The sequence below is a fragment of the Leucopleurus acutus genome (genome assembly GCF_964270905.1).
Source record: "Leucopleurus acutus genome assembly, chromosome: 16".
Classification (NCBI taxonomy): Eukaryota; Metazoa; Chordata; class Mammalia; order Artiodactyla; family Delphinidae; genus Leucopleurus; species Leucopleurus acutus.
The window spans coordinates 87,628,934-87,640,460 of record NC_139158.1 but is presented as its reverse complement, the minus strand read 5'-3'; the positions used below and the strand labels follow the sequence as shown (position 1 = coordinate 87,640,460).

Below are 11,527 nucleotides of genomic sequence, written 5' to 3'. Positions count from 1 at the left end.
CCCCATGAGCCCTCCTCCGCCACCTTCCGCTGTCCCGGGGCCGCTGCCCGACCTCCTGAGCGCTCTGGCCGGGATTGTGGCCTCGGGGACCCTCGGAGCATGGTCAAGGGGGGGAGGGTGCTCAGGCTGGTTTTCCGGGGTTTCTGCATGCCCACCCCCAACCCCCAGCACTTTGTCCTCCTTTGCCCTGCGGAGAAATCAGATGGGGACTGGCCTCGAGGCTGGCTCCGTAACAGTGACCTACTCCTGCGGGCTGTGCTGATGGCCCAGACCCTGCCTCAACTGGTGCCTCTGCCAGGGTTGGACTGTCTGGCACGAGCCCTTCTTGGCAGCCCAGGTGATGCTTCTGAGAGGCCTCTCCCGATGCTCACCTTTCTGACTGTAATCTTAGGGACCGGAAGCTGCTTTGAGGTTTCTCGGAGATACACCCGCCCACTCCAGAGGGGAGAGGCTGAGTGCTTTGCTGCATGCTGACCGTGTGGTTGACACGCTCTCCCCTGTGCTCTAGCCTTTGTCAGAAGCCATGGCTGAGCTCAGCATCTCAGGATGCCCTGTCGTGGTGCTTGGAGGAGGAATTTCCTCCTGTCAGTCCTCGAATCAGCTTAACTTTGCCTGTTGGGGAGGCCTAGCGGGGCAGCCTCCTCTATCCTGGCTTTGAGTGAGGGAGGCGTCTATGTGTGGGACTGGGTTGGATGTTTCAAGCCACAGAGACTCTAAAGCATGACCTAGAAGCTGGTTAAGAAGGAAGGGCCCTGCCCCTTGTCCCCCAGGGGTGGGGCCCTGGGGTTCTGTCCTTTCTCCTCAAGTGGCAGAGCCAGCCGGGTAGACACTGAACACTGGGCACACAGAGGAGAGCAGGGGCTTGGGGACTGTATTCCAAGGCTGCAGAGTTTGTACCTCAGCCCCTGTGACCGGATCCAAGCTGCCGAGAGGGACAGAGGCGGCCGCGGGACAGGGACCAACCTGGGGAGGTGGGGGTGGGCAGAGATGGAGACAGGGCAGGTCTGGGAGCTGAGGAGGGGGACTGGGTCGGGTGGGAGGGAGAATAGGACAGGGTGTCAACCTGCGGGTCAGGAACCAACCCCCTGGCAGAAAGACTAGTGGGAAAGACTCCCGGTCGCCTCTGCATTGCTCTCTAGGGGACACGTATTGTCCCGCAGCAGGGCTGGGACTGACCACAGCACAAACTGGAGGCACCTTGTGTCACAGCCATCCTGCTGATACCCCAGCGTCCTGCCGACGCTCACTGCTGTCACTGCCGGGAGCTGCAGTGATAGAGAAGCACTTAGGTTCTATATCACACATTTTAGAAAATAATTTGGTAACTGTGTTTCAGTGGAATTGGTTTCCATGGTAACCCCATGGGCTTACTTTGTGCACTGCCCTGTGATGGGGCACCAAAGCGAGGACAGGGAGGCGAGGAGGGGCTGTCAGCTGAGCACCAAGGCCCTGCCCCGGTTCAGCCAGTGCAAAACCCAGACCGCCCACCTCAGGCCCTCGACCTCTTTCGTGAGAAGCCAGGTGGTCTCTACCTCTGGAGCTTCCGGCAAGGGCCACAGAGACAGCTCCTCAGGGGCCTGACACGTCTCAGAAGCTCTCGACTAAGGCCACGGAGGCTGCAGACAAAGGGAGACCAAGACGCCATGGCGCTCGAGAAGAGTGGCCAGGAGGCGGGGCGTCCTGCGGGAGGAGGGCCCAGCCTGGGGAGCCTGGCCCGGGCAGGGCAGGTGATGGGGAAGGGGCAGTGGACAGGCAGGCGGGGGTGCGTGGCAGGGGAGGTGGGGTGCTTCGCAGCTGGGGACCTGCGGCCCACGGCCCTTCGCCCCGTCACGGGAGCCCTGAGCCCTGACACGGTGCAGTCCAACGTGGAAGCCACCCCCACGCAGTGTCCGGGCTGGGTGACCCGCCTTGTGTCCTGCAGGTCCCACAATGAGAAGAGGCCGCTAGGTGGCAGGAGTGAGCCACAGACGGCCTGCGGGCCAGGTGGCCACCACCCTCCCCCACCCCCCAGGAGGTCCAGTTGGTTCTGGCCACAGCCTCGAAGCAGCCCGGGTGGGGCTGTGTTTGGTCCTGGAGAGTGACCCTCACGTGTGGGGTCTGTCGGTGGGTCCCACCCTGGCCAGGGTAGCACTGACTGACCAACCCCAAAACCCCCGACTCCCCACCTTAGAAGTCCCTGGTCCCAGGGCCCCTCATGAATTCACACCCCCCAGAACCTTGCTCAGGTCAGTTACGGCCCACCCAGGACCCCTCGGACCCTACCCAAACTTGGGAACTTCTTCCTCCAAGGAACGTGCCCCAACAAGCTGCCTGGGCCTCCAGACCCTCCCGCGCCCTCAGAAAGCGGTGCCTGTAGGGTGACATCAGGACGGCGAGCCTGGCTGTACCCACGACAGGGTGCCCACCGGGGCTCCAGACCCCACGTCCTCTTTGCTGCATCCAGGGAGTTGGCATACCACCCGAGTCACGTGGGGGGGATGCGTGAAGCTGCCCACGTGTGTGCACGCTGGGCACAGTACAAGTCACACGCCCAGGGGCTGTGAGGCGTCTGTCTCCCCGGACTGCTCGGCCGGCCAGAAGAACCAGGCCTGAGTTCCACCCTCTGCTGCATCCCAGCCCCCAGACACCTACTGGGTAACGGAAGGAACGTGGCACCCTGGGGGGAGCTGGAAAGAACTTACACCTTCACCTTCTGGCCACCCCCAAGCAGGGGAGCCCCAAAAACACCCACCCCCCACCCCATGAGAGGCCAGCCCGGGACCAACTTGCCTGCTACTCTGGGCTGCAGCCCTGACACACAGACCTTCCTAGAATCAGGTGGGGCCCCGTCCCCACGACCCCCAGCCCCTCCACTTCCTCCTGAGACGGGCCCAGGAGGGGCAGGAGTGGGGCATGGAGAGCTGAGGGCCAGGGGCACCCAACAAGGAGGTACCAGGCCGTGTCTGGAGACTGTGAGCCATGAGCAGGGGTGGGGTGGGGGCACGGCTCCTGATTAGAGGTCAGAGGTGAAGAGGAATCAGCAAGGAGCAGGGACAGAGCCCCCAAGGGTGGGTGACAGACGAGCTCACCTTCCCAGACCCACCCAGCCCCCTTACTCCAGGATGCCCTCCTGGACACCCCACCAGTCCACCGCCAGGGGGCCTCCCTCCGTCCCCGCGATGGTCCCCAGGGAAGCGCCTAGTAGAAGCCCCGTTCCTGCCCCCACCCTGGGGCTGACCCCCCAGCTCCCCCTTAGGGCTGTGTCCCCTCCTGCAGGGGTCTTCCACGCCTGACCCCTTTATGGCGAGAGATACATGGGTCTGCGCTCAGGAGTCCTGCGACGTAGGGAGCCTGGCCCTGTCCTGGGGGCTCTGAGGGGGCAGACACAGCCCTGACAGGGGTCTGGGGATATCCCAACAACACGTCCAGGGTCCATCCCCCAAGAGACGTGCTGCACCTTTGGCCCAGAGGCCTGCCCCTCCCCCGTCCTCAGTGCACGGAAACATCGGAAGCTCAGGCCATTAATTTTTCTATTTGTGTCCCCCACCACTTGCCCGCCCAAAGCCGGCCATGACCCCAGCAGGTCGAATCTGTGCTTCCCTTCTGGCTGGGGCAGGGGCCTCGGTGGGAAGGCCAGTGCCGCCAAACTCACACGGAGACCGCTCCCCGTCTCCCCATGGCCACGGGGGTGGGGCGGGGAGATCTCTCAGCCCCAGAAGCCCCCACCCCTCCCCGGTCACCCTGTCGGCAGCTCTCCCCCGACACAGGCACCCAGCTGTTTCCGCACCCTATTTCGTCAGATCCTCCAGCCCATCCTGGGGGCTGCAGTTCCCCACCACAGGGGCTCTGTGGAGCTCAGACCCCAGCCAACCCCATCCAGGCCGCCCTCAGATCCCGGCCTCTGAGGTCAGGCAGGGCAGTGACCAGGGACCAAGTCCAGCACGAGTCCCCTGTCCCATGTGCCAGCGCATATCTCGGCTCTGCCATCCAGCCGCCCCCTCTCTGGGCCTCGGTCTCCCAGTCTGCAGAATGGGAAGAACCGCTGCCCCAAGCAGCCTCTCGCGGAAAGTCCCCAGCCCAGCCCACAGCCTTGGCCCAGGCCCAGCTCCCTCCCCCAGAGGCAGAACTTTGGGGGAGGCAGGAGGCATCCCCCAGAGGCCAGCAGCAGCCAGCCCTGGCGGCCTGCTCCAGGCTCGCTCTAACAATGCGCTTCCCCCACACAATTCCCAGAAACACCGCCCTCCCTGCCCTGCCAGCCCGCCAGCCTGGCGGCCACCCCACCCTCCCCCTCCACAGGGGCCCCAGCAGCCGCAGGGTCAGGGGCTCCGGTGAAAGCAGGGGGTCTGACTCACAGGGGTCCCCAAGGCAGTGCCTCCTGGCAGTTCAGGCACACCAGCCCTGCCCTGGTGGAGAGAGACAAAGGAAACTCCTGGGAGAGGCAGACTGGGGGCCGAGGAGCCAGGCCTTGGGAGGTGACCTTGGCCAGCCCCACTCCCACAGCAGACCCCTGTCCTTCTCTCCTAGTGGTGAGTTGGTGAGTCCATCCTTCTGCCTGCAAGGCCCATCTCCACACAGCAGCTGTGGAAAGCCAAGCCAGGTCACACCCCTCCTCTGCTCAAAACCCTCCCAAGCCGCCAAGTCTCCTTCAGATAAGAAAGCGAGGCCCTCCCAGGCCCCACACGCCCGGTTCCCTCTCCAGCACAGGTCCCTGCCCCAGGGCCTTTGCATGTGCTGTTTCCTCCGCACAGAAGACTCTTCCCCACGTGTGCCCTCATTGCTTTCACGTGTTTCCTTCAGGGTTGGCTCCACAGTCACCTCCCGAACGGGCAGGCAGTGAGCACCCCTCTCTCCTCCACAGCCTGGCGCTCCGGATCGGCTCCCTCTCCAACAGAGCGGAAACTCCCCACAAGCAGGGCTTGGGGCTGCTTTGTTCCGCTGCTAAATCCCTATCTCCTGGAACAGGGCCTGACCCACGGTGGGGTCAATAACCGATCGATGGACGGATGAGTGGATGGCTCCTGCCCCTGAGCAGGAAGGGGCAGATGGTCCCCAGGAACGCAGGCTGCCCCCCGGCCAGCTGGCAGCCCCAACCGGTTGGACCATCAAAGCCATTTGTCACCAAAGCCAGGGCAACAGCCGAAAAGAAACTCACAGCTGCCGTGCCCACCAGGCCCCGTGGGCCAGTGACCGACCACCTGGGGGGCTCCGCCCCTTCTTCCCATGCTTCCCAGGGCCAATGAGAACGGTCACCAGAGCCCAGTAGGCGAGAAGACGAGCCAGGCCAGCCCAGGGCAGGGCAGTCGGGGTGGGAGCCCGGGATACGCAAGTGTGTCAACACACAGTCCCCCAGGCAGGACACGCAGAGAGCCCCATCTCTGCCCCACCAAGAGCCCCTGAGGGGGACCAGGGCACCATCCCTGGAGAACTGGGGCCGGGGTCACCGAGGTCTGAGCAAAGACAGCCTTCCCAGAGGCTGCCCGGGGCCCGGACTGAGAGGCATATGGGGGTGGACCCAAAGGCAGGAACACGGGGCCTGGCTGGCCAGCTGGGCCGGACAACTGGACAGACAGAGTGTCTGGCGCCTGCTCAAACAGGCTGGCCCTCCTCTCAGCTGCGGCCTTCCTTCCTGAGCTGGTGTTTCCTGGCTCCTCCCTGCTGTTGCCGTGGAAACCAAGTGGGGCCTGGGCCCCCGCCCCAGCTTCCCACGGAGCCCCCGCTGAGCACCAATTGGGGCCCACACAGGACGCAGGTCGCTGGATGACGAGCGTGGCCGCGGTGCCCCAGGGCTCGCCGGGCTCAGCACCCCGACTCCCCTCCCTCACAGCAGCCCGGCATTCGGAAACGCCTCTTCACGACCCCAACACCTGGGACGCCCACAAAAGCGACCTAAGCCAACTGCCCACAGCCCGCCTGCCCCCCTGAAGCCACCGTCACGGGGTCCTCCTCACACACGCTGCATTCAGCGCCCCCCCACCCACAAGGCCCCTTCAACCCAGAGAAGCCCCCCCTCATTTGTTCCTGCTGGCCCAAAGCACTCAGGGGCGCGCCCGACCCCTGCGCGACAGCCCTGGACCTGCAATGGTACCATTCTCTCCACGCGCCCAAGAGGCCCACGGGGCACCCCGACGAGCACACTGACACCCTAGTTCCCGCAGCACCCAGCTCTTCTGGGACTCCCAGGTCCCACGACGGTGGCAAACCGTGCACTGACCCCAGCACTCCTGAGAGCACTGCCCTGCAAGCGTGAGCACCGTGCCAGCTCCCTCATAGCCCCGTGGCCCTCCGCACACTGCGCCCGGCACCCCAGGGCTGAGCAGGAAAGCATGGGTGGGGCGAGCCTGCAGCCCCAGGCCTGAGCCCCAGGGTCCTCCAGGACCAGGCCTGCCGCTGGGCGTGTGCCCACTGGGTTCTAGGCCATCGGGTGCCCTCCCCAGAGGCCACCCCCATCCCCACCCGCCTCCAGCCTTTGGAGCAGCTGCAAGAACAGGCCGGGGGCTCCGGGCCAGTCCTGGAGCCCTGGTCTCCAGGACCACAAGGAAGGGTCTGAACTGGGCGGCCTGGCTCCAGAGCCGAGGTGTCAGGAGACCAGAGACCTCTCCACCTGGATGAGCGTCTGACGGGGACCCCACCCCCGCCCTCTGGGAGCAGGAGGGTCCTGCCCCACCGGACTCAGTAATTGGTCCCAGCCCCTGCTTCTGCCCCTGCATTAGCCAGGCCTGGGCGGCTGGGAGCCTGTGAGGTCTATGCCCCGGGCAGCAGCGCCTGGGAGGTCCGCCAGGGCCCAGCCAAGCCCCCACTCAGAGCCACCGAGCGGATTACCCAGCATCCCTTGCAGGCTTCGACCAGAGCCTAGGGGTCCAGTCCAGGCTGAGGGAGGGAGCGGGCGGAGGGCCAGGAAGGCAGAGTCCACTGGACGCCCAGGCCAGACCCCGCTCACAGAGCAAGCTTGCCCGCCCTCCCACCTTCTGTCTGGGGAGATGCGGGCTGCAGACAGGGCCCCCCCAAGGGTGGGTGGCAGCAGACCTGGACCAGGCCAGCCTGAGGGGGGTCCTGGAGACGTAGGAACGCCCCCAGACTGTGGATGGATCAGGGGCCACAGCTTGGTAGCCAGAGAAGTCTTGGGGAACCCCTCCCTTGGTGGGTGTCCAGGGCCAAACCTCCACTCTACTCCCCGCGGGGCCCCATGTCCCCATGGCAGAGTCCAGCCTCACCCCCACACCCAGGCAGACAGACACGAACACACAGACCACACACAGATGCACAGACACACACCTTGGATGCACACCTGGCCACACCCACGCCGGCCCTCCTACAGCCCCAGGGGGAACCCCCCCGCCCCGAGGCTCCAAGGTCAAGGCCACCCTGCCTGCAGCTCCCACCCCTCTGTCTCCCCAACTGGACCACGGGCCAGAGCCACCGGCCCTGTGCCTGCCGGGCAGCACACAGGGAAGGGTAGCCTGACCCCCAGGAGGTAGGTGGTTACCCCAGGAGACGCTCCCCTTGCCTTGCCCAGCCCTGGCCCACAGGACGTGACAGCCGGACACCTGAGTTCCACAGCCCAGCCAAGAGGGAGGGCCACTGGCTGGCGCCAGGAGAAGCGGCCATCCTGGGGGGTGGGCACTGGTGGTGAGGTAATTCTGGGCACTGTGGCCACTGCGCTCCCAGCAGCTTGAGCAACTCAGCTGTCAGGGGCTGCGGGGGGCCAGGCAGGGCCCCTAGGGGAACCCAAAGTCCGTCCCAAGGTAGGGCGCTTGAGCAGAGGAACCTGGAAGCCTCCTTCCCAAGCCCAGTGATGATAATCCCAGACCCACCGCTGCCCAGGCTGAGCCAGGCCCTGGTGACCCAGACCACACTCAGAAGGCTGCAGGGAGAGGCCTGTCGAGTGCTGGCCCCTTGGACCCATCCTTCAGCCTGGAGCGTTCCTCACACATCTCTCCCCACCAACCCCTGCAGGCTGCCCAGTCCACCCACCTACACTGGTCAAAGGGGAGCTGGCAGCACTGGGAGAGGCTGTGCACCCGTCCACCCCCAGGCCCCCCCGTTCTTACCTGCCTCCCAGGAAAAGCCAGTCTTCCCCCGAGACCCAAGAGGACCCACCTTGACTATCCCCAGTGCCCCAGCATGGGGTCAGTGTCCATGAATTAGGTGCCAGGGCCTGGGAGATCTGGAAGCCACCCAGGCCTACACCACAGGACCTGCCCTGGGGACAGGGTGCACGCCCAGCGGCCCCCAGAGGACCCCTGCGGGCACGCTGGCCTCTCCCCAGGACAGCTCCGGAGCAGCCGCTGGGGCGAGCTGTCAGACCCACAGGGGACCCACCCCGCTCATAAGCACTGACTGTGGCCTAGAGGGACTACCAGGGACAGAGGACCCAGAAGCTCTGGCCACACAGACCCAGGGTCACCGACACCTATGGTCACGCACGCACCGTGGAGCTCCCAGCACATGGGGTGGGGCTCCTGATGTGGTAGTGGGGCTACAGAGCTCCCAAGCTACGAATGGATGTGCAGGAGGGAAAACTCATCCCAGCCCCAAAAAAACCACCCTCAGCAGGAGGGGCAGGGAAGGAGCCTGCCCTGGGGGAGACGCCTCAATGTCTGCAGCCCAGATCCCCTGCTGATGGGGTGGGAGGGGACTGCAAGGAGGCTAGAAGCTCCTCTGGAAACCCTCTGGGGTCGGATGGCCCAGGGGAAGGCCCCTCTTCCCCCCATCTGCCCCAACTCGAGGTCCAGCCTCATTCTCTTGCTGCAGCGCTGGTCTGGCCCGCTGGGTAACCAGCTACTACTGGTCCCATCAGGCCCGGGGGAGGGAGACGAGGCCCGGGGCTCCACCCACTCTGGACCCCTCCCCTCCGGCTCTGCTATGGGTCCGGGGCATCTACGCTCTCCGTCCCCTTACTCAGCTGCGACTGGCCCGGTTCCCAGTCGGTCTGGGAGTGGGGCGGGGGACACGGAGACCGTCTTCTCCTTTAACCCCGTGAACAGGCCCGGGGTGGCGGAGGGTCTCCAAGCCCTCAGCGCTGAAAGTCCCACGTGTGGGTGGAGGGTGGGCGAGCATGATGCCCCGGGGTTATCCAGAGCAGCTCCCCCAAGACACAAGTTGCTTTTCCCAAGGCGCCCTTCCCTTGGAGCCAGCCTCTGGTTGCGGAGGCAGCCTTCCCCACTTCCTCCCCGGGGGCTCTGACTCGTTGCGTGTGTGGGTTCGTCTCTGAAAGCCTGACAGCCCCCAAGAGGACGCCCCCTGCCAAGCTTCGGGTCACATCAGCCACCCTCTCCCACTCAGGGGGTCTCTCCTTCAGAGGGTGCGGGGGGCGCCGCGCAGAGGAGGCGGAATCCGGCCGGGCCGAGAAGAAAGGGAGCCCCCGGGAGGAGGGGGCGGCCCGGGCCCGCCCCGCCACGCCCCGCCCCGCCCCGGCCGCCACGCCGCCCATTGGCCCCGCGCCGCTATATCTGGGCGCCCACCCGGCGCGAGGCCACCGCCGTCCCTACCGCCGCCCACCCGCCCCACGCGTCCGACCCCGACGTGCCCGCTGCCCACCCTCGGCGCTCCCGCGCTCCGTTCCGCCCAGGCCGCGCCCAGCTGGAATGCAGAGATCGCCGCCCGGCTACGGCGCACAGGACGACCCGCCCGCCCGCCGCGACTGTGCATGGGCCCCGGGCCCCGGGGCCGCCGCTGAGCCGCGTGGCCTCCCCACCGCCCCCGCCGCGCCCGCCGCGCCTGCCGCGCCAGCCTCGCCGCCCAGCCCGCCACGCAGCCCGCCGCGCAGCCCCGAGCCGGGGCGCTATGGCCTCAGCCCGGCCGGCCGCGGGGAGCGCCAGGCGGCCGACGAGTCGCGCATCCGGCGGCCCATGAATGCCTTCATGGTGTGGGCGAAGGACGAGCGCAAGCGGCTGGCGCAGCAGAACCCAGACCTGCACAACGCGGTGCTCAGCAAGATGCTGGGTGAGTGGCTGCTGGGCGGGGGCGGGGACGTGTGGGGTTGGGGCGGGCGGGGCGCGGGGGCACCTCACTCCAGGGCGCTCGCGGAGCTCGGCGGTCCGCCTGCCCGCCCGACGGCACCCGGCTGACCCGCGCCCGCGGCCCGCAGGCAAGGCGTGGAAGGAGCTGAGCCCGGCGGAGAAGCGGCCCTTTGTGGAGGAGGCGGAGCGCCTACGCGTGCAGCACTTGCGCGACCACCCCAACTACAAGTACCGGCCGCGCCGCAAGAAGCAGGCGCGCAAGGCCCGGCGTCTGGAGCCCGGCCTCCTGCTCCCAGGCTTGGCGCCGCCGCCGCCGCCCGAGCCCTTTCCCGCGGCCACCGGCCCGGCCCGGGCCTTCCGCGAGCTGCCGCCGCTGGGCGCCGATTTCGACGGCCTGGGGCTGCCCACGCCCGAGCGCTCGCCGCTGGACGGCCTGGAGGCAGGCGAGGCCGCCTTCTTCCCTCCGCCCGCGGCGCCCGAGGACTGTGCGCTGCGGGCCTTCCGTGCGCCCTACGGCCCCGCCGAGCTGCCCCGGGACCCGGGCGGCTGCTTCGGGGCGCCCTCGGCCGAGGCGCTCAGGACCGCGCCCGCCCCCGCCGCGCCGCTCTGCGGCCTCTATTACGGCGCCCCGGGTGTGCCCGGCCCAGGCCCCTACCCCGGCCCGCTGTCGCCGCCGCCCGAGGCCCCGCCGCTGGAGGGCGCCGAGCCGTTGGGGCCCGCCGCCGACCTGTGGGCCGACGTGGACCTGACCGAGTTCGACCAGTACCTCAACAGCGGCCGGACTCGCCCCGACGCCGCCGGGCTCCCGTACCACGTGGCACTGGCCAAGCTGGGCCCGCGCGCCATGTCCTGCCCGGAGGAGAGCAGCCTGATCGCCGCGCTGTCCGACGCCAGCTCCGCTGTCTACTACAGCGCCTGCATCTCAGGCTAGGCCGCCCGGGGCGCCGCGTGTCACCGTGTCACCGCTCTGTCTCTCTCGCAGGCGGAGTTGCCGCTACTCGTCATAGCCCCGCAGGAACCGGCAACGCCGGGGCTTGGCCGGGCGGAGGGCGCCCCTACGGGGCGGTCCCCACACGTCCCGGGGCTTGGCCGGGAAGCCCAGGCCTAGGACGTGTGGGCTGGCCCTGCCAGGGCTAAGTTTTTGAAGCGCCTAATCCTTTTCTTGCCGTGTATTTTCTAGAACTAGGCTGTATTTTTTACTTTGCCTTTTTTATATACATGAAACAATATATTTAATTTTTAATTAAACTTTTTAACTTTTTCTTGCAAGGGGTTTCAGTGATGCAAAGCACCAATGTAGCAAGGGCTCTTTAAATAACGTTCCTTTGCTGTAAAGGAGGAGCCGGGAGCTGGGTGCCCCAGGCGAGGCCACAATAAAGCACGAAGCGCCTCTCCTTTCCTCGGAACTCCCGCGTCTGTGGTCGCTGGGGGTGGGGAGCAGTCCCCCCCAGGGCCCTGGGCGTGCCCTTCCCTCCAAAGTCCAGGGAGCCTGACTCGCAGCTGGGCCCCACAGCATGCACTTCTCCACCCTTCCAGGACACTACCCCAGACAGCCGATGGGAGGCAGGGGGTGTGGGCACTCCCCACCC

At 66.8% G+C, this 11,527-nt stretch overlaps 1 protein-coding gene across 1 annotated transcript; it reads left to right on the top strand.

Annotated features, from left to right (window-relative positions):
• The first annotated feature begins 9,472 nt into the window (after positions 1–9,472).
• Positions 9,473–11,233, top strand: SOX18 (SRY-box transcription factor 18). Its single transcript, XM_082857170.1, has 2 exons — positions 9,473–9,921; positions 10,067–11,233. The coding sequence occupies exons 1-2, from the start codon at positions 9,564–9,566 to the stop codon at positions 10,867–10,869; spliced, it is 1,161 nt and encodes a 386-aa protein (XP_082713296.1). The 5' UTR covers positions 9,473–9,563; the 3' UTR covers positions 10,870–11,233.
• The last annotated feature ends 294 nt before the right edge of the window (positions 11,234–11,527 follow it).

Bases quoted from the DNA above. Each gene is read 5' to 3' on its own strand.
- SOX18 (XM_082857170.1), top strand. From the start codon at position 9,564: ATGCAGAGATCGCCGCCCGGCTACGGCGCACAGGACGACCCGCCCGCC. The intron at 9,922-10,066 runs GTGAGTGGCTGC...CGCGGCCCGCAG, and splicing joins GGTGCTCAGCAAGATGCTGG to GCAAGGCGTGGAAGGAGCTG.